This window comes from Spodoptera frugiperda, chromosome 1 (assembly GCF_023101765.2).
Source record: "Spodoptera frugiperda isolate SF20-4 chromosome 1, AGI-APGP_CSIRO_Sfru_2.0, whole genome shotgun sequence".
Lineage (NCBI taxonomy): Eukaryota > Metazoa > Arthropoda > Insecta > Lepidoptera > Noctuidae > Spodoptera > Spodoptera frugiperda.
In genome coordinates, this window is record NC_064212.1 from 2,140,022 (window position 1) to 2,158,416 (window position 18,395).

The window sequence follows — 18,395 nt, forward strand, 5'->3', positions numbered from 1 at the left end:
GAGATTTCTTTTTTTGTCATGAAAACTGGTATATTTCTAGTAATTAGGTCTCGATATCAGGACAATTCATCTCACGATCATTGCAGACCTAATTAATACGCGAGTTATTTTTAGAGCTGGGCTCGAGACGTCGCTAAGTAGTCTAGTTAGTGAGGGGACTGTGTTGGTAAAAGTTAATTGTTTGTGTTTAATTTGTTACTTTAATTACGCTGTTCTAGAGGTGTTGTAGAAATCTATTAAACTGGTCAGATTGATAAACTAAAACGTTTTATACTGCTTCTACTGCTTCTCTGACTCTTCTATAAAGGAGACTCAAAGTATAGCAGTGAGTTTGTTAGGCCTCTTATCGAAAAGTCTACTATTAAAACTTTATCGGAATGTAATACGCCTTCCACAATTCAAAACAATAACATTTACATCACATCATCAGCCTATTAGTGTCCACTGCTAACCAAAACCTCTTCTCGCACGGAAAAGGTTAAGCCTTAATCACCACGCTTACCTAATGCGGGTAGGAAAATCTTTACATACCTATTATAGAATTCAGAACCTCAACATTTTCGAAGCCGGTTAAAAATGAATAAAAAAGTTAAGTCGGAGCACTTGCCACAAAATTAGTTCACTCATCAAAGCATGCACTTCCCCTCACTAGTAGTGTACTTTTTTAAAACTGCTAAGTCTTGCCAGTAATTGCAACAAAATTACTCATGTAATAGATGTACCAGTGTTGGGATTAAATGGATTAATCTTTTAAATTGTTAAGGCGTGGTTTTATGAAAAAATCGTTAATAAACCCGACGTTCCCTCACGTCGGGTTTATTAACGATTTTTTTTTAAGAATTTTTATTATTTTTAACACACTCTGGTCTCTGGTTCCTTTTATTTTATTAGTTTCACGTCTAGAGCCGTGCAATTTCATACTTTTATGTGGCGTAAAATTTCGTTAAAAAAGATATTGTTTTCTTTCCCTCGAATTCGGTTTCTTTTTTAATAAATAATTGGCGCTTTTAATGTTTTTGGACGTTTTTTACGATTTTTGCATGTCTGTTATTGTATTTTGAGTTGAGGTGATCTAGTCGTGGTTTTAAGACGGCAGTTTGCAAACGATAAAATATTTTTTAATGTGACTAAATGCAAATCGGTTTTCGATGACTCGATATTAAAAAGGTAGACTTCAAAAGCATCAAGCAAGATTTTATGATTTTAAAAACGAAATATTTCTTATATTTTTGTTTTATCGATGTAACAAGGGGTACCACAAATGATTTAACTTCGTGGAAAACTAAGAAAAAATAGAAGTTAATTGAGAAAAAGTAGACATAGACATCATGTTCCATAACTTTACCTACCTATATCATTTATAAAAGAATCTTGCAGCCCCGCCCAAAGAAAGCTTCAGCCAAGTTGGTCCAGGAGTTAGTTAATGACCGTACTAGTCCCATAAAGGTAATAACCCCATGATTTATGGTGTAAACACCGCTGTTACTACACAGCATGCCAATTCAGATCTTGTAACATTTTAATTTTAGACGACTTTATGGCTGCTATTCGTAAGAATTTTTCTTTTGCTTTTTTTGTTACCTGATTTATTCCGTTTAGTATTTATCGTTTGATTTTTAAAAAGTTGTTTGGTGATGGCGAAGTAACCATAATATTCTTTATAACACTTTTCATATTGTTGTTAATGTTTAACATTAACAAGTCGCCAATGCGACTGAGGACAAAGGGGTCTCGGGTTCGATTCCCGAGTCCGGAAAAGTATTGCTAGGTGTTTGTGGGTTTTTCGAAAATTTGTCACTACCAACGTGGCGTCTGGAATTGTGCACGACATATGGCAATAAGCTCAACCCCTATTCAAGGGACTTACACAAATGGGAAAAATGGGTGTACATTGTAAAGCGGTATTCCGTAATGCGCACTTCTGCCTACCCCATCGGGAATAAAAGGCGTGACGTTGCACATGGGATAGTTATTATTGCACGGACGTGTAAATTAAACACACATTCACCAACACCGAATTTGTTCTGTCAACAGTATAACGGCATTAAGGGCTTCTCTATAAACTGTCAGCCATATTATTACCTATATACCTTTAATGGAATTTCAACTTTATGTCTTTTAGCTAGAGAGTTGACTCTTGATTGAAATGTATGGACGTTTTAGGGTAGCTTGATGTGCTGTGCGTATTAAACGTTGTTAATCCGATGACACGAAGGCTGCAATATCGAGCTATACAAAACCATTTTATCATGGTCTCAGTTTGTATGATCTTTACGCACATTCGACGGTCAGTTTATACTGGTGTAAATGTGACGTCGTGTCATAGTCTAGGGTTAGTCTATTAAATGTCCTGGTAAGCTAAACTGGTACCAATTACTTAGTTGTATGGTGTAATTTTGTAGTGAATGGTAGTACGAGTATTCGTGAAGATTGGATTGTAAGGCGATTATGTATTTGACTGCACGGTTGACGTGGTGGCTGGGCAACTAGCTCCCGTGCAACGGGTAGCGGGTTCGATTTACGCACACCGCGCATAGAGTAGCGGGTTCGATTCCCGCACAGAGAAAGTTTTTGTGTGATCCACAAATTGTTGTTCCGTGACAAAATTACGAGAGATAATATACAAGTCTAGAGTGAATAGGCTCTTAAGAAACTAGTGCGCCTCACCATCAACGATTATATCACTACTTACCATCAGGTGGGATTGTAGTCAAGCATTAGTTTTTATCGAATAAAAAAATAGTGTGGGGTAATGTTTGCTTTAAAATAATAGGTAAGTGAGGTTTTAGCAAGTATCTAAATTAAGTCTTATCCTATCGTTATCTTTTATGTTACCTAAAAAGAGGAGATAAAAATAACTTGTGATTTGTGTTTATTTTTAATTAAACCTCACGTTTTTGCAAAAGCTAAAAAAATGTAGATTCAAATATCTTTATCGTTTAGCTTATAATTATTGTTACGTGTACATACACGTAACAATAATTATAATTTGTCTTACTTATGCGTAGCCAATCTATAAATATTTTGTTCCGTTCAAAGTTCACAAGATTTTTTATTTGGTTTTTTATTAAATATCAAAAAAATTGTTTGTCGGTTATATAAAAACGAATATTGATAATGTATTAATACGGTGTAAAAAAGGTAAGTTTTGACATAAATGATAAATGATAAATAAATGATAAATGATATTTATTTTGCAAATAGGTTATAAAATAACACTTTTACACGTCAATCTCTTAAATAACTAGATGAGGCCGGCATTTCCTATCCGACTACTCTGAGAAGAAATGCCGAAACAAACTCAGAGGTCATAGTCTCTTTTAAAGTCCAGACAAATCAATTAAAGATGTCGGAGAACCGTGCAAGTTGATTCTGTAGTGGTCTTTTGAGGAAAGAACCACAGCAGTTTGAGCGGACCTGTTCAGATGGCAGCACGCATGTGTCAGTTTACAATCAGCTCAGCTGACGGCTGTTGCTGAATGATCCGACGAACAACACCAACCAAAAGAACATTTGGGTAGGCCACACAAATGCTCAAACTGTCAGAATATAATTTACTAAAAATAAAATGACTAGCAAAAGTCTCACACGGTCCTCAAACTAACAATTTTAAAAGGAAATATAAAAATATAAAAGGAAAAAAAATATATAAAACAATGTCAAATTAAGTTAATGTCAAATTGTATAAAAATTGTAACTATATGTTACAAACATGTCAGCAAGACCTGTGTGGACATTATAGCAGTTCATTCCCAAGCCTGACTATCCTCCAAGTAGTCTTTTATTTTATAAAAAGCTTTACTACAAAGTTTTTCTTTAATAACATTTTTAAATTTACCTAGGTTTAAACTTTGAATATGGCTGGGAACTTTATTGTAAAAGCGTATACATTGACATCTAAACGAACCGCTTATTTTCTTAAGTCTAAACATAACATATACATAGGTCAAACATATTTCATGTATACTTTTAAAACCTCTTCTCACATTCAGAAGTTTTGAGCATTAAACAACAAGCTTGCTCAATGCGGGTTGGCGATTTCAAACTTACACTTAGAATTTTATTATAACTTTGACTTTTTTGAACTGGACTAGCAGCAACGCAGCAACGCGACGGTCACCGAATCGTGTGTCGCGGAATGCCGCTCATGAATAAGCCGTTAGCATGGCTTAAAACTAGTCGAGTTCCTCGTCAAATAGTTATGTGAGTAAGCCTAAAACCATAATAATTAACCTACTGTACTCTGTACTGAATCAATCTATATTTTCTTACCTGTCTACTAAATAACTATGCGTACTGTACCTGCATCAGTGCGCCTTAATTACTGTGCCATGTTACAGTAATAAATGCCCCAGCTAATTGAAAACCAATCAAGCACACATGTGTTAGAACCACAGAATAGAGAAGAAGAGATAGAAATTGCATACCGCTTGTGTTAATATCAGAACCAGCGTGGCAATTTTTCTGAAGCCACGCCCAAATTAACACATCTCCAGGATAATCATAATATGTCACACTAGCATAATCTTTCTGTGACTGGTCCGTGTTAAATAGCCTTTAAATCGGCCGCCACTACTTTGAAAAATCACATTAATTACATATTAATAGAGTTGACTTTTGTCTACTAATTTTAAAATAAAGAATCTACTTTTCCAATGCAACATAATTTCACTAACAAGTTCTGCTACTCGACGCTAGATGTCACTATCATAAATGCATTCAATTACGCTATATTGCTATCATGTTAAGGTTGACATTTGTTTAACGAGCTACTTTATTACTTGTATTTTCTCTAGTGGTGTTCTGATATCGAAAGCTTACTTATCGATTAAAATGTTCAACACATTTTAATACTCGTATACATTATAATATTTTATCAGATTTCTATAGGAATAAACATCTTTCCTTGTAAAACTGTAAATATATATATTTTTCTTTTCTAAACTATAATTTTAAAGAGATAATAATTGAAGGATTTAGATTTGTTAGTACACAGAATAATAAAGTAAGTATACATGTATTTGAAGTAAGCAGCGTCCTCTGATGAACTAATGTAGAAAAGGTGTATTAGTTTCAAGTCATATCGGGTGTAGCAAACTGAAACTGGACTGAAAAAGAAGAATCTATTTATCTATCTATTATCATCATCATCAATAGCCTATAAGTGGCCACTGCTAACCAAAGGCCTCTTCACCCACGGAGAAAGTTTGAGTATTGATCACCACGCTTGCCAAATGCGGGTTGTCGATTTCAAACTTATAATAGGTAATTACAAAATAATAAGCACAGGTTTCCTCACGATGTTTTCCTTCACCATTTGTCAGTGGTGTCTTAATGATCTTAGTTAAGTACATATAACTCGGAAAGAGTCACATGCCGTTTGTAGTATTCCAACGCAATTTGTATTGCAAAAATAAAAAAACACATTTTATATATAAAGTATTTTTTTACTACGGTCGTGTTTTAAAAAAATATATATAGAAAATAAAACTGAACATTAAACCAAGTTACTTCCATTCAGTTGGTGGCCAATATTACATAACGTGATTAGGTATTTCTGCCTGCACAATCTGGACATTTAACTGATTATTTATAGTCAAAAATAGCGAATTTTTTTTCGGTTATACTTATAATATAATATCTTGTTGTACAACATGGTCAAAACAAATTGTACTAGTTAGTGGGAGAAAACCAATTTTGTCTTCCAGTCATCTCGATCCATTTTCCTTTTATTTCTGGATCCTTCGGAAATCTAAAACAATATAATTAATGTTTAATAGTTACTTATTATCCATTTTTTTGTATTTATCTATATTCGTAATAAAAAGTTTTAATTATATCGACAGCTTGTTATCGATAATGTCAATCCCTAAACGAGTAGCAAAATATTAGATGTCACGAATGAAATCTTCTAGAACAGCAGGTTTGCGTTTGAAAAAAAGTAGACCCTATCATCTTAGACATAAACTTATATTTAGTTTGTAGATTTAAAAAAATATATGTCACTAGTTTCAAGCCAAATATAAATTAAAATAAAATAAAATAGCACTTACCGATGATACGATATACCACTACTAGGCACATTTTTGTCATGGCTTTCATCTTTTCACTATAAAATAGCACATTTCGTCATTTTTATATTTTTTTACGATTTTTGACGCTTTTTTCCAAGTCTAATTGACGTTATTACAGTCCAACGAAGACTGATATGCGTACAAACGTCTAAATGACAAACATAAGCATATCTGTACTTATCAGGGGCTACGCGTGCCCCGCCTACATACTACTTCTACTTATTTTTCTCTGTTCTGTGGTTAGAACACTATTAACATGAGCTTGTATTTACATAATTATTGCAGGAATTATGTTAATCAACCCGTCTGCTATACTTAATCCAGATACTAATTAATGTTATAAATTGGAAAATGATTGTGTTTGTGTTTTCGTTTCGAGGTAAATTTTGATTTGTTTTTGTGTAAAGATAAAGATTAGATGGGATTTTAAAGAAAATTTTATGGTGGAAGTGATAGAAAGAAATATTTTGTCTATATAGGAATTTAATTATTGCCAAAATGAAAGTTAAAGTCAAGTTCGAGATAAAGAAATAGCATATGTTGAATCAACGAGACCAAGTGTAACTAGATTAAAAAATAAACAGGAAGCAATTCTATACATATATATTCTACAATTTAAGATACATCAAGATAAAAGATACTACTATCTTTTTCGCCTTTTCTTAATCAAGTAAGTCTAAGATAATTTAAACAAGATTTATTTGAACATCAGTAGTTACATATATTCAGTAGAACTAACCCATGTTCTTCTATAAAATAACTCACTAAGTAAGCCGAAAAACATAATAATTAATACAATACCCCGCACTTAGTTGTCAGACTTTCAGGTTTCTGGCAACCAGTTAAGACCATACTCATGTTAGTAGGACGATGTGGATCAACGGCTTTACGAGCTCTGCGAGTGAGGGGCACTTCTCCGAAATTTATCCCTATATAAATATCAATTGTCTGTCCAAAACCCACATTTCGAGCCAGGTATAGAATGAACGTAAATTACTCTTAGTAATTGAAATAGGACCCCTGTCGAGTTAGGACCTTTTTATATGACCCACATACACGTGTATTTTGGACTGTTTTTGTTTGTGAGGGCTCAAGAACTCTTCTGTTTGGACAGGAGGTTTAAGGTATTCAGTGACATTGGCTACTTTATGGATTAAAATTATGTTTTTAAACAAAAGTTATTTTTTTTTATAATGACTACCGTGAGACATACAAAATTAACTTAAAACACGTAAATATTCAACGCATACACTAAAATGCGCCTGCCCACGCTACTCATGATGAAGAGTCCCTCTGTGATACGAAACTAGTTGAGCTTTTCTCAGAATATCTACGTGGGTAACTCGTTGTTTTGTAGTTAAGAAAAGTACTCTCTCTAGATTTTAGCATAAGGTTTCATGTAAGTAATTCTGAGAAGGTGATGCCTCCATTAGAACTCCTACGCGATCAAATTTCATGAACTTTAAAGAGCAAGAAGCAACAAGAGCAAAATAGAAGTATAAAAAAATAGTCTACTACTTCATAAATAACAAAACACCAATTTAACATGACTAGAATATCATCAGAATCAATAAAGACCACGGATCTAAAATGAAAAAAAGTTTAAAAACCTAAAAACGGATTGATAAAAATTCAACCGAAGCTGGTACAAAATCAACTAGCATAAATGAATCGTGAGCACAGAAATGAATTCCGCAGACAGAAGAACTCTTCAATAAGTAATTGGATAACTTAGAACTCGAATAAAAGGTCAGAGAAAATAGGAGAGAGAAGGACTTGAGTGATGTCAGCAATCGTTCAGCTATAGCTGCTAATACGTTTACAACAAATTGCAAGTCACTTGATCGTATCAATCAGGGCCAATGAGGAAATTTATGGCAACAAAGTGATCTCGGAAACACTGCTTAAGCGAATCGGAGGAGATGGAACGCATTTTTTTGTACTGCGGCACGCAATGCTTGATGTATGATCGTGTCTTGTTTTGGAGCAAGTTTATTAGATACAGTTTATAAAGGTCCTTGTGAGGGGACATGTTTTAACTTAATTGAACTAAGTTGGTGAAGCTATAAATATTTTTAAAAAGAGGAAAGAAAAACAGATCAATAATTTTTGGTCTAATAAGTTTGTATAAATCTCATAAGAAAAAAATTTGTAGAACTTTGATTCAAAAAATTATCTCCATATTTCTTCTTGCCAGCCGAATCGTCATATTGGCAGTAAAGTAAACATATGTATGACTGTGTTAGTATAGGCTATCCTCAAAAACAATTTACCTTGTACCATTTTCTGTCAGCTACCATATAACTATTCAGTTCCATCCAATTGTTTTTACCTATCTTCCACAGTCCAAGTGACGCGACATTCTTTGGAGCGGCCATTACAATGAATTGGTCTTCAAAGCGTTTAACCGCAAAAAGCCAATTGAAAACCAAACGATTGTGGTTAGCGCGAATCTTTTCCAGCATTTCAGGCAATATTCGATAAAGAGGCCATTTAGTGTTTTTTTAGATGACTTCCCTGAATGATTTGAGAATTGAAACATTTATTTTCAAGGACCTTCATGGCTAAAGTGCACGGATTTTTTGCTAGTTTGGTTTTTTGTGCTAAGCTTTTTGTTTTGAATTTAGAGTAAGCAATAAAATGAAGATAATAATAATACCTATTATATTATAATAGGTAGGTATCATAAGAATCGAAGTCAAATGAAACATACCTAAAGCTGGACCATTACTAAAAGTAACTATTAACTTCAAGGTATACTTTTTATCTAAACCTAATTCTAAACAGAATTCTCGGTGACAAAATACTTATCCGTAGACAAAGTACTTTAAAATAGTCTTATTAAACAACATTCAACCAAAAACACCCGTACCTTTCTGCCAGGCTGCTGATGAGGCAACTGAGGAGGCGCGATGAGCCTCAACGGGGGCGGAGCTGGTGGCAATGCTGCCAAAAGAGGCGGTACTAGTGGTACCACCCCTCCCATGGGCAGGGCGACTGCAAACTTCTGCAGGCCCATGGTCCATGGCAGGAACCAACCGCCTCCCGCCTGCATCGCGCCCCCCCCTGGCCCGTACCAAGCCAGTGCGATCAGCTGCTATCACCCCACATGAACACTAGCACTGATCACTGTTAAATTGACTCTGATAACATGTGGTGGAACACGTCACTTGTACCTGGGGACAATTGAAATGTTTAGGTTAGTTTCAGTTGAAAAAATAGCTAAAATATTTCGTGGTTGAATCATTCTCAAGAGGATATAAACAACAGTTGGGGATATTATGGAATAATAAAATCGTAAAAAACTTGTTTTTTAAATATTTTAAATTACCATTACTGATGCACAATCAATGATATTAGACTTATTTTTGTACAAGTGTCAATAGCTTGATTGAAAAACACACTAGTACTTTACCTACCCAATCCAAGAGATCTTTTCTAGTCTTAACAATACAAAGTCATGTAACGTTATGTTATTAAAATATTACCGTGAGAACACATATCAGGAAAATAATAAATCTTTCGATTCACATCTAATGTGACAGCTACTGATGTGCAACAGTGGCTTCCTATAAAAACTAGACCTTCCATATAAACTTCTTTAGAGGAAAAATGTTGCAAGCCTGTCTGATTATGGACATATAGGCAAACGGGTTGATACGCAGTAAGCTTAGTGGCAATTATGGGATGATTGTACGTATTTAGATTAAGGTAGGATCAGGTGGAAACTCCATGATTAGATATTGTTTTATCCTTAAGACTGTATGTAAAAAACACAACATTTTAATACATTTCTTTCTTTGTTAGTTAGAAGAGAAAAAGAAGAACGTTTTTAAGTGTTAATGATAATATAAACAAATCCATCAAAACACTGATTCGTCGAAAAGAAAATCAGAAAAATATTAAGTTCCACTGAAATAAAAAAAACATTTCAGTTCAGAATCGAACGGAGCTACGAACGTGGCGCCACTCAAACAAAAACTCATGCCAACATGACACGAGGATTACAACACACGAATACAAAAAAAAAAACTAGACAAAAAATCCCAACACTACATGGTTCATAGGAAAAGTAACATCAAAACCAGAAGTGTTCACACTCATTACTCCTGCCATACAAAAAGTCAAAAAAACGACAAAGCATATATTATTTCAATAAATCCTAAATTAAGCACTTTGAAACGTCAAACTGAATTGTCCGTCAGTGAAGCTAGGCACTCGTTCCAAAGTGTTGCTTCGAATGGAGAAGCAGAAAAGAGCAAGAAACTCTATTACACACATTACTCCTACCGCCCAAGACAGCAACAGTACGGTAGGTAAAGTTTCTAAAAACAGAACAATTTCGTATTCCATTTGTTTGGCTTTATATCGGAAACGTCCATTCGTATAGATCAAAGCCGTCGCGACTGTCTGCGCGTGCGGTTACTGGGGCGGAAAACTAAAAGAAAACTGCTCAAAATAAGCGCGTCACTGCGTAGGATAGACAGAAGTGTCACGTCCTGTGGAATGAGATACTTTTTTATGGTGATACTGTGATACATTCTGAATTTTGGTTTGTTGTGTTGATATCCATATTAAAGAATATTAAACTATATAATATACAAAGCTAAGATTATAAAAATAAAACATATTATAACGTCACGCTATTCTTGGGTCAACGTCTTATTGGATAGGTGGTCCTTAGCTATGCAGTAAACCGCTGATCAGGGAGCTGGTTACAAATCCTTGACGCCTCATGTATCTATAAACACTTTAACATGTGTTCCACTCACCCAAAACAAAAAAATAAATAATAACCCCTTTTCGGGTAAGATAACTAGATAACTACATATTTTTTAATATTGACTACTGTATTTTGGGCATAAAGACAGAACAAACCGAACCGGCTACAACACTGACATTTCATTGTACATCTATGAAAATGTGCGTATAAAAATGGTATTTAACCATTTTTTTACAACACACACCCACACAGGTTTTTCCAAGCAAATTGAGACAGTTACAGGGAAATTTATAATTTTAACAACGTGGGTTACAGTACAAATGATGAGATTACAAGTACTATGTGTGGGTGGACTAAATGCCTCTGTTCAACCGGGGGCGTACATCTAAAATACTGCAAAAAATATCATTATAATAATGGCATAGGTTTATTAAAAAAATATATATTCATTGTTTTAATCAAATGAATAAATTATTATTTTAGATTGAGATTAGATTTAGATTTAGACCCACTGCAGGGTAAAGGCCTCCCATACCACACTTTAACTCCTCTGTCTAAAGCTTTTTATTTTAGTACTTAATGAATAATTATTTTTAATAGCTATACTTTAACTAGTCATATTCTGTTTACCCAAGAAATGTTTAGAAGACATCACTTTAGTCTTAATGAACGTCTATCAACTAGTCACTGTTGCTAGTGGCTTCATCCGCGTTATATGGATATATAGTAGAATTCTTTAGACTATCTCTGTCTCAAGTTTTATCTACATCTGATAGGTAGTTTTTGCGTGAAAGAGTATCAAATACAATACCTAGACATCGTGACAAACTTTCGCATTTATTTTAGTTGGTAGATACAGTAGATTTCTATCTATAAAACGGTTGTATTTTACAAAATGTCTTTTACTATCTCTATTAGATCTATTTCATATATTACCCTAGTCTAAAAATATATCCATTTTCCAAACATATAGCAAAGTGAAACTTTTGTTTTATAATTTTAGCATGACATCGTTGGCCTCACATGTCCCGGTTAGAGGCGTGAAATTGTAAGGGACACAAATTAGCACGTGAGTGTACCGCGTTTTTAATTTGTTTGACAAACACTTTTTTTAACGACTGTACCGTTTTGCAGGAACTAAGCTCACAGCTAATTGGTACGTTTAGTGTGAATTGTTGGGGGTATATTTCTGTGTGCGGAGAAAAAGCTTGTGTTTTTTATGTTTTATGGGGATAAGCCGGTATACGAGCAGACGGACGGTAAGCAATTGGCGCCGCCCATGGACACCTGAAACATCAGAGGCGTTATAATTGTCTGAACTTGAAGTGATATACATATAGGTGATGAGATGAGAAAAGTGATTTCATTTCAGAGTAAAGTTGAAAAAAGCTGTTTCACAACATTATTTTAGTAATAGTCTACAGTATATTAAGTATGCTACAATATCTCATTGAAGTCTAGCCTGTAAGGATATTTGTATGTTTTGAGTGAATAAATAAATAAAAAATATAAATAAGCACTAACTTATTTTAAGCAACATCTAGATATAAACATATTAAAACTCAAAGAAATATAGGTAACTAAAATTATTTTAAACAAACAAAGCTTGATTATCAGATTCCAATACCTATTTTCATATAAAAAATCAGAAAAGAATCGCCGATAAAAATTAAGAATCTCTAACAAAGAACCCAGACATCAGATAATTCACCAAAAATACTCCTCACCGTTTTGCAATTTAAAAGATTTTAAAGCACTTTATATAATGACATTATTTTGAGTTGTTTTTATGAGATCGATGTTTTGAACGGCGTCCAAGAATTTAACAATGACTTGTAATGCGTAGATCTCATGACTAACTCATTAAAAGTATTTATTTTTTATTTATTTAAAAAGCTTTATGCACAAGTAGGTACATGGGCGGACATAATGCCGTTGGCATTTTCTACCTGTCTGACCCTTGGGTGGTGCAGAGAACATAACAGGCGGGTGCATGGAACATGATAGACCATTACGATGGGAAATGATAACATATATTTCTGACATATACACAATAATACATACCAGTACATATATATATATATATATATATATTATATATTATATAGATACATATTATATAAATATATATATACTCATAAATAACACATACTACATATAGAGAATAGTCAGTGTGATGAATCAGCCAACCTCTTTAGCAAAAGCTCGCGAATCTTCCTCTTAAAAGTTAAACGACTTGACACCATCCTGATATCCCGGGGGAGCGCATTCCACAGAAAAATGCCTTGCACGAAAAAGGAAGAATGGAGAAAGTCAGTGCGATGAGTGGGACATTGGAGAAGACGATTATGGGACGAACGGAGTTGTTTATTGTGGTTTGCGCAGATGTACTGGAAATGGGGGGATAGATAACTAGGTGAAGAAGGAGTATTGAGAAAGGAGAATAGAGTGGTTAGCGCCCTTTGCTCCCTGCGCTGGCGAATGGGCAACCACTTTAATTGCAACCTATGTGCAGAAATATGATCATATTTACGCAGGTTGAATACGAATCGAATGCAGTTATTCAGAAGTCGGTCAAGTTTATTGAGGAGATCTGCATTCAGGTCGTAGTAACAAACATCAGCATAATCGATAATAGGAAAAACCAAGGCCTGCACCAGCATAGCTTTCGTAGCGGAAGGAAGCAAATTCTTTAGTCTGTAAAGCACCCGTAGTGATCCGGTGACCCTTTTGCAACGTGAGCGACCTGTGCATGCCACTTCAAATTTGTGTCAATGCACAGCCCCAAGTCCTTAACCTCACTACTCAGAGGGATAGCCACATCGTTAAAGGATACAGCCGGTAGGTTGGCCCTGTCAATCCCGCTCAGCGTACGGGCGCTTCCCAGGATAATGGCTTGGCATTTCAGTGGATTCACCGCTATGCCAAACCTCTCAGACCAATTCTTTATGGCTGCCAAGTCACCGTTGACCTTCCAGATGGCATCAGACAAACCGTCAACGCCAGCCTGACAATAAAGTTGCAAGTCATCAGCGTATAGATGGTACGCACACTGAAGTTCGGAAGTAATGAGATTGATGAAGACGGAAAATAAAAGAGGAGATAGAATGCCGCCTTGAGGAACGCCAGTTTTTAATTCGCACCAGCTAGATGAGGTCTCATCCAGCTTGATCGACTGCTGACGCTCCTGAAGATAGGAAGAGAACCATTCAAGAGATTTGCCAGAGATCGCAAGATGGGATAGGATGGCTAAAAGGATATCGTGACTGACCATATTGAAGGCGTTAGAGAAATCTACCAAAACCAGAACTGTGGCCTTAGTGTCCTCCAGGCCAGTTCTAATATCGCCAGTCACTTTGAGGAGGGCAGAAACAGTACTGTGTCCCGGCCTGAATCCAGATTGGAGAGGGCTGATGAGTCCATTACAGTAAATGTACTTAGAAAGTTGTTTGTGGACACAGGCTTCAAGGACTTTGGATAGGAAAGGGAGTATTGAAATAGGTCGGAAATGAGAGGGTATAGTAGGAGCAGAGACTTTCGGGAGAGGACGAACAAAGGCATTACGCCATAGGGATGGGAAGGTACCGGAATAGAGGGAAAAATTTATAATGTGGGTTATAGCTGGCAGGACGTGATCCAAAATTGTGATAATCATGTGACGAGAAATATTGTCACACCCTACCGCTTTGGATTTAATGGACAGGATTATCTTACTGACCTCTGACGACTCAACAGGTATGAAGTGAAAAGGAATAGAAATGTTGGGACGCACCAGACCAGCGATATGGGACAACGTATTTTCTTTGACTAGACGATCCATAAGAGGGACTGTGGAGAAATGCTTATTGAGATCATCTAAGCCAATTGTGCTGGGAAGGTCTGGATATTGTGTTTTGCCGATACCTAGAGTTCCAAGGAATTTCCAGATATCGGCGGAAGAAGAATGAGAGATATTTTCGAGAACATGGCGGCGTTTAGCGTTACGCACCATCAGGTTACACCTGTTTCTTGCAACCTTATACGCTGCCCAATTTTCCTCCGTACGGTCTTTGCGATGCTTACGAAAGGCACTGTCACGGCGCCTCATCGCAATCCTAATCCCTGGCGTCATCCACGGCGCAGGTGGCCGCTTAATCCTCACTTTCCTGATGGGTGCGTGACGGTCGTATAGGTTGGTCACCATTTTGTTAAAAATTGTAACTTTATCATTGACTTCAGTCGCCTCCATTAGAGGCTCCCAGTCAATCAATGACGCATCATTATGTAATTTTGCCTCATCCACCCGTGCAAAGCAACGCCTGTACAGGACCCTGGGCTTCACTTTGGGCGGTTTTAGGATGTAAGATAGGAAGATTAAGTCATGGTGAGAGAAACCAGGCGCGTCATGCTGACCATGACAGGAAACAAGGGAAGGATCAGAGGTAAGGATCAAATCAAGCCAAGAATCATCACCCGCGATATTGTGGTGAGTTGGGTTGAGCGGCAATATATGAAAATTAGCTGATTCAATTAGACGAAGGAGTTTACGGGATCGATAGGATTCATGGAATAGGAGATTAGTGTTAAAATCGCCCATGATTATGTGATGCGTGTACTCAGAACCCAAAGATTCAAGAACCGATTCGAAGTCGGTGAAATAATCAACAGTGGGAGGACAGTAAACCACACCCAATACAACTTTCCCCCCTTGGCAACAAACTTCAAGAAAAAGGTACTCCGCAGTACAGTTGGTAGGAGAAGTAGCGAGCACCTTATATGAGAATTCACTGCGGAGATAAATACCTACACCACCCCCTCTTTTAACCATGCGGTCGTTCCTTATTAGAACATAACCTGGGAGGGGGTAGGTTGTGGACAGCAGTGGAGGTTTGAGCCAAGTTTCGGATATCAGAATGGCGTGGACGTTGCTATTATTGAACGTGTCAAACAGGTCGCTGTGGTGACTTGGAATGCTTTGTGCATTTATGTGACAAACGTTCAACAAGCGATTGTTTTTGTTGACAAAACGACGGTGGATGAAGTCAGTCAAGGAGTCAGTAGCAGAGCAAAAACTGTCAGCTTCAGAGGAAGTATTGGCCGTTAAAAAGGAATCATCATCATCAGACATTAGCAAAATAGAAATATATAAAATAAAAAAATAATTAAATATTAAATATAAATATATATATGATAAATGAAATAATATTAATAATAATTCAAGTTCTGCACTACAATTATCTGTTTCGACCAGCGACCCTGCACCACCCGCCAGCCAACATCAACAGAAAAAAAATAAAACAAAACAGAAACAATAAAAAAAAGCAAAACACAAACAAACATTCAACAATTAACAAATAGCTCAAGAGAAAAAAACAATTTAAAACACATAATTTATAATAAAAAGTAATGAGAAATTAAAAAAAAATAAAACTTATCAATAATAAAAATTAGACGTAACAAAACGCAAGTTTATGGCAAGACTATATTAGCCACAAAGTAAAAAACGTCATACGTCTAATGTCACCTGTCAAGTGTCACCCACTGACCTGTTGCAAGGCTCATATAAACAACATGGTATCTTACATTAACGCTATTAAAATTTTTAACAACATGATTAATATATTTAATAATGAGGGTAAAAAAAAAAAGTAACAATTATTAATCGAGCGAACAAAGAGATTGTGAAATATAGTAACAAGAGGGGCGGTATAATGTAAATGTGTGAATATAAAAATTAAACTACCTGTAACTGAGCAATACTTGGGGCTATGGGTAACAAAGAGATTCGAGAGGGATAACTTATAATAATCTAAACAAAGCGACGGAACAAAGACTCAAGTAAGTACACTATAATATAAGTCTTTGATTTGAGATACAATATGCAACTCGCAGTTGGTACTTATCTGCGTGTCACTTTCAGGGTTCCGCCAGCCTCGTCCGCGTCCCGCCTGGCCCCGGATGAGGAAGTGCCCTGTGTCTTTGGGTACTTAGCCAGCAGAGGACTTAGCTCACCCATTGTAGTGATCCTGCACCTGCTCCCATCAGAGGCCTTGATGACGATGACGCCGTCCTGAGTCCAGACCGACCGCATCCCAAAGTGCTGACGCGCCTTCACAAAGATGCCTTGCCTTTCTCTCGTCAGGAATTCACGGATGGCAATCTTGGTTCCTTTTAGGCGAGTTTTGGCCCGCCACACTGAAGATTTGCTGTCCACACTGGCAAATCTAACAAGAATAGGCCGGTGATGGTCAGCACTAGCTTGCCCCAGCCTGTGTGAAGCCCTTATAGATGTTGCGGTGAGTTTGCAGCCGAGTCTTCCATTGACAAGCTCGAGCACCGAATCAATAATATTCTCCCCCTCTTTTTCAGGTATGCCTTGGATGATCAGCGCCTTTCGACGGCTCCTGGTCGCAAGCTCATCAATTTGTCTGGAGCATTCGGACATCTGACTTCGCAGGAGCTTCAGCACACCGAAGATGAGTTCCCTAAATGTGCGGAACTCTTCTGCCACCTTGGCGATGGTGTCCTTGCTGGGGCCGGCTGCCTGGATCTGAGCCTGGAGTGCTTCCATCTGCTTTGTGACCAAGTCTTGCAAGGGCGCGAACTTCTCCTCCAAGGATTTTTGTGTTGAACGGACCTCATCTATTTCTGCCATTGTTTGTTGAAAGTGCAGTGATATTGTGAATAAATAAAGTTTAGTTGATGTGCTGGCAGGTGGTGGTGCCAAGTTGGTTTTATTTATTCAGGGTTATGACAACCGTAAGTATTTATTAAAATAATAATTTTTGATTTTGTAGTGAATTTAAACTTTCTACCTAAGTCACACAAAATATATGTGCTTGCACTAGCAAGTCCAACCCGCGAATCCTCCTGAAGTATTGTTGTACTAGTATAGTTTTGATAATTGAGTCTGTTTCTTTTTTAGATTGGTGACCCGAATTCTGTGTTTGTCGTTTGAGCCGACTAAAGTGGGTACTACATAATGTACACGCGTGATTGGGAAGCTGCAAGATCTGATAAACATGAAAGTTTTTTTTAATCGTTGCCCCACACTATAATTTCCTCCTGTATCGGGATTGCGTTTACAAACATACGAGTTCACTTACACATTACACCCAAACCCGAAACAATAACTTGTGGATCACACAAAGAGTTGCTCCGTGCAGGAATTTTACCCGCTACATATTGCACGGCAGCCAGTTGCTAAGCAACAGCACCAACCGTGCAGTCGTCGGCTGGCGCCTTAGCTGTCGTCAGTTTAAGCAGCCACTTCCCCAACTGTCTACCAAACGCGGAGATTATTGCAAACTCTCTTGTTTAGAGGAGACTCATACTCACTAAACTGGTACGGACTGGAGCTAAATAATTTAGCTAAGACAAACGAAATATATTTAAACATTTTTCTCAATAACTGTCGTCCGGCTCTCAGCCTTGGAATATTCTTAGCGCATAATTAATAAAATTGACGAATAACATCCGCGGTTTTGCCACAACACAAAAAAATAAACAAGCATTATTGTTTCTGGAAACACCGTTAAAATAATCACTAGTTGACGTTTAGTGCCGCCATTTTGGAAAATGGCGGTCGCCGTCTGACGGACCGTTGTGTAAACTATTCG

General features: G+C 36.6%; 2 protein-coding genes across 6 annotated transcripts in view; both read right to left on the reverse strand.

Annotated features, from left to right (window-relative positions):
• The window catches only part of LOC118273278 (pseudouridylate synthase RPUSD2-like), a 465,443-nt gene that overhangs the window by 60,193 nt on the left and 386,855 nt on the right, over window positions 1-18,395 (reverse strand). For 4 of the 5 annotated variants that reach the window (XM_050696241.1, XM_050696234.1, XM_050696232.1 and 1 more), the window contains one exon: window positions 8,947-9,250. The exons of the other annotated variant lie outside the window; for it this stretch is intronic. In XM_050696241.1, coding sequence (XP_050552198.1) covers window positions 8,947-9,129 — 183 coding nt within the window. In that variant the 5' untranslated portion in view covers window positions 9,130-9,250. The remainder of the gene's footprint in view (window positions 1-8,946; window positions 9,251-18,395) is intronic. 5 annotated transcript variants of the gene reach the window in all.
• LOC118272048 (uncharacterized) lies at window positions 16,676-17,431 on the reverse strand. The gene has a single exon (XM_035588352.2). It carries the CDS (start codon window positions 17,429-17,431, stop codon window positions 16,676-16,678), a length of 756 nt encoding a protein of 251 aa, XP_035444245.1.

Bases quoted from the DNA above. Each gene is read 5' to 3' on its own strand.
- LOC118272048 (XM_035588352.2), bottom strand. From the start codon at position 17,431: ATGGCAGAAATAGATGAGGTCCGTTCAACACAAAAATCCTTGGAGGAG.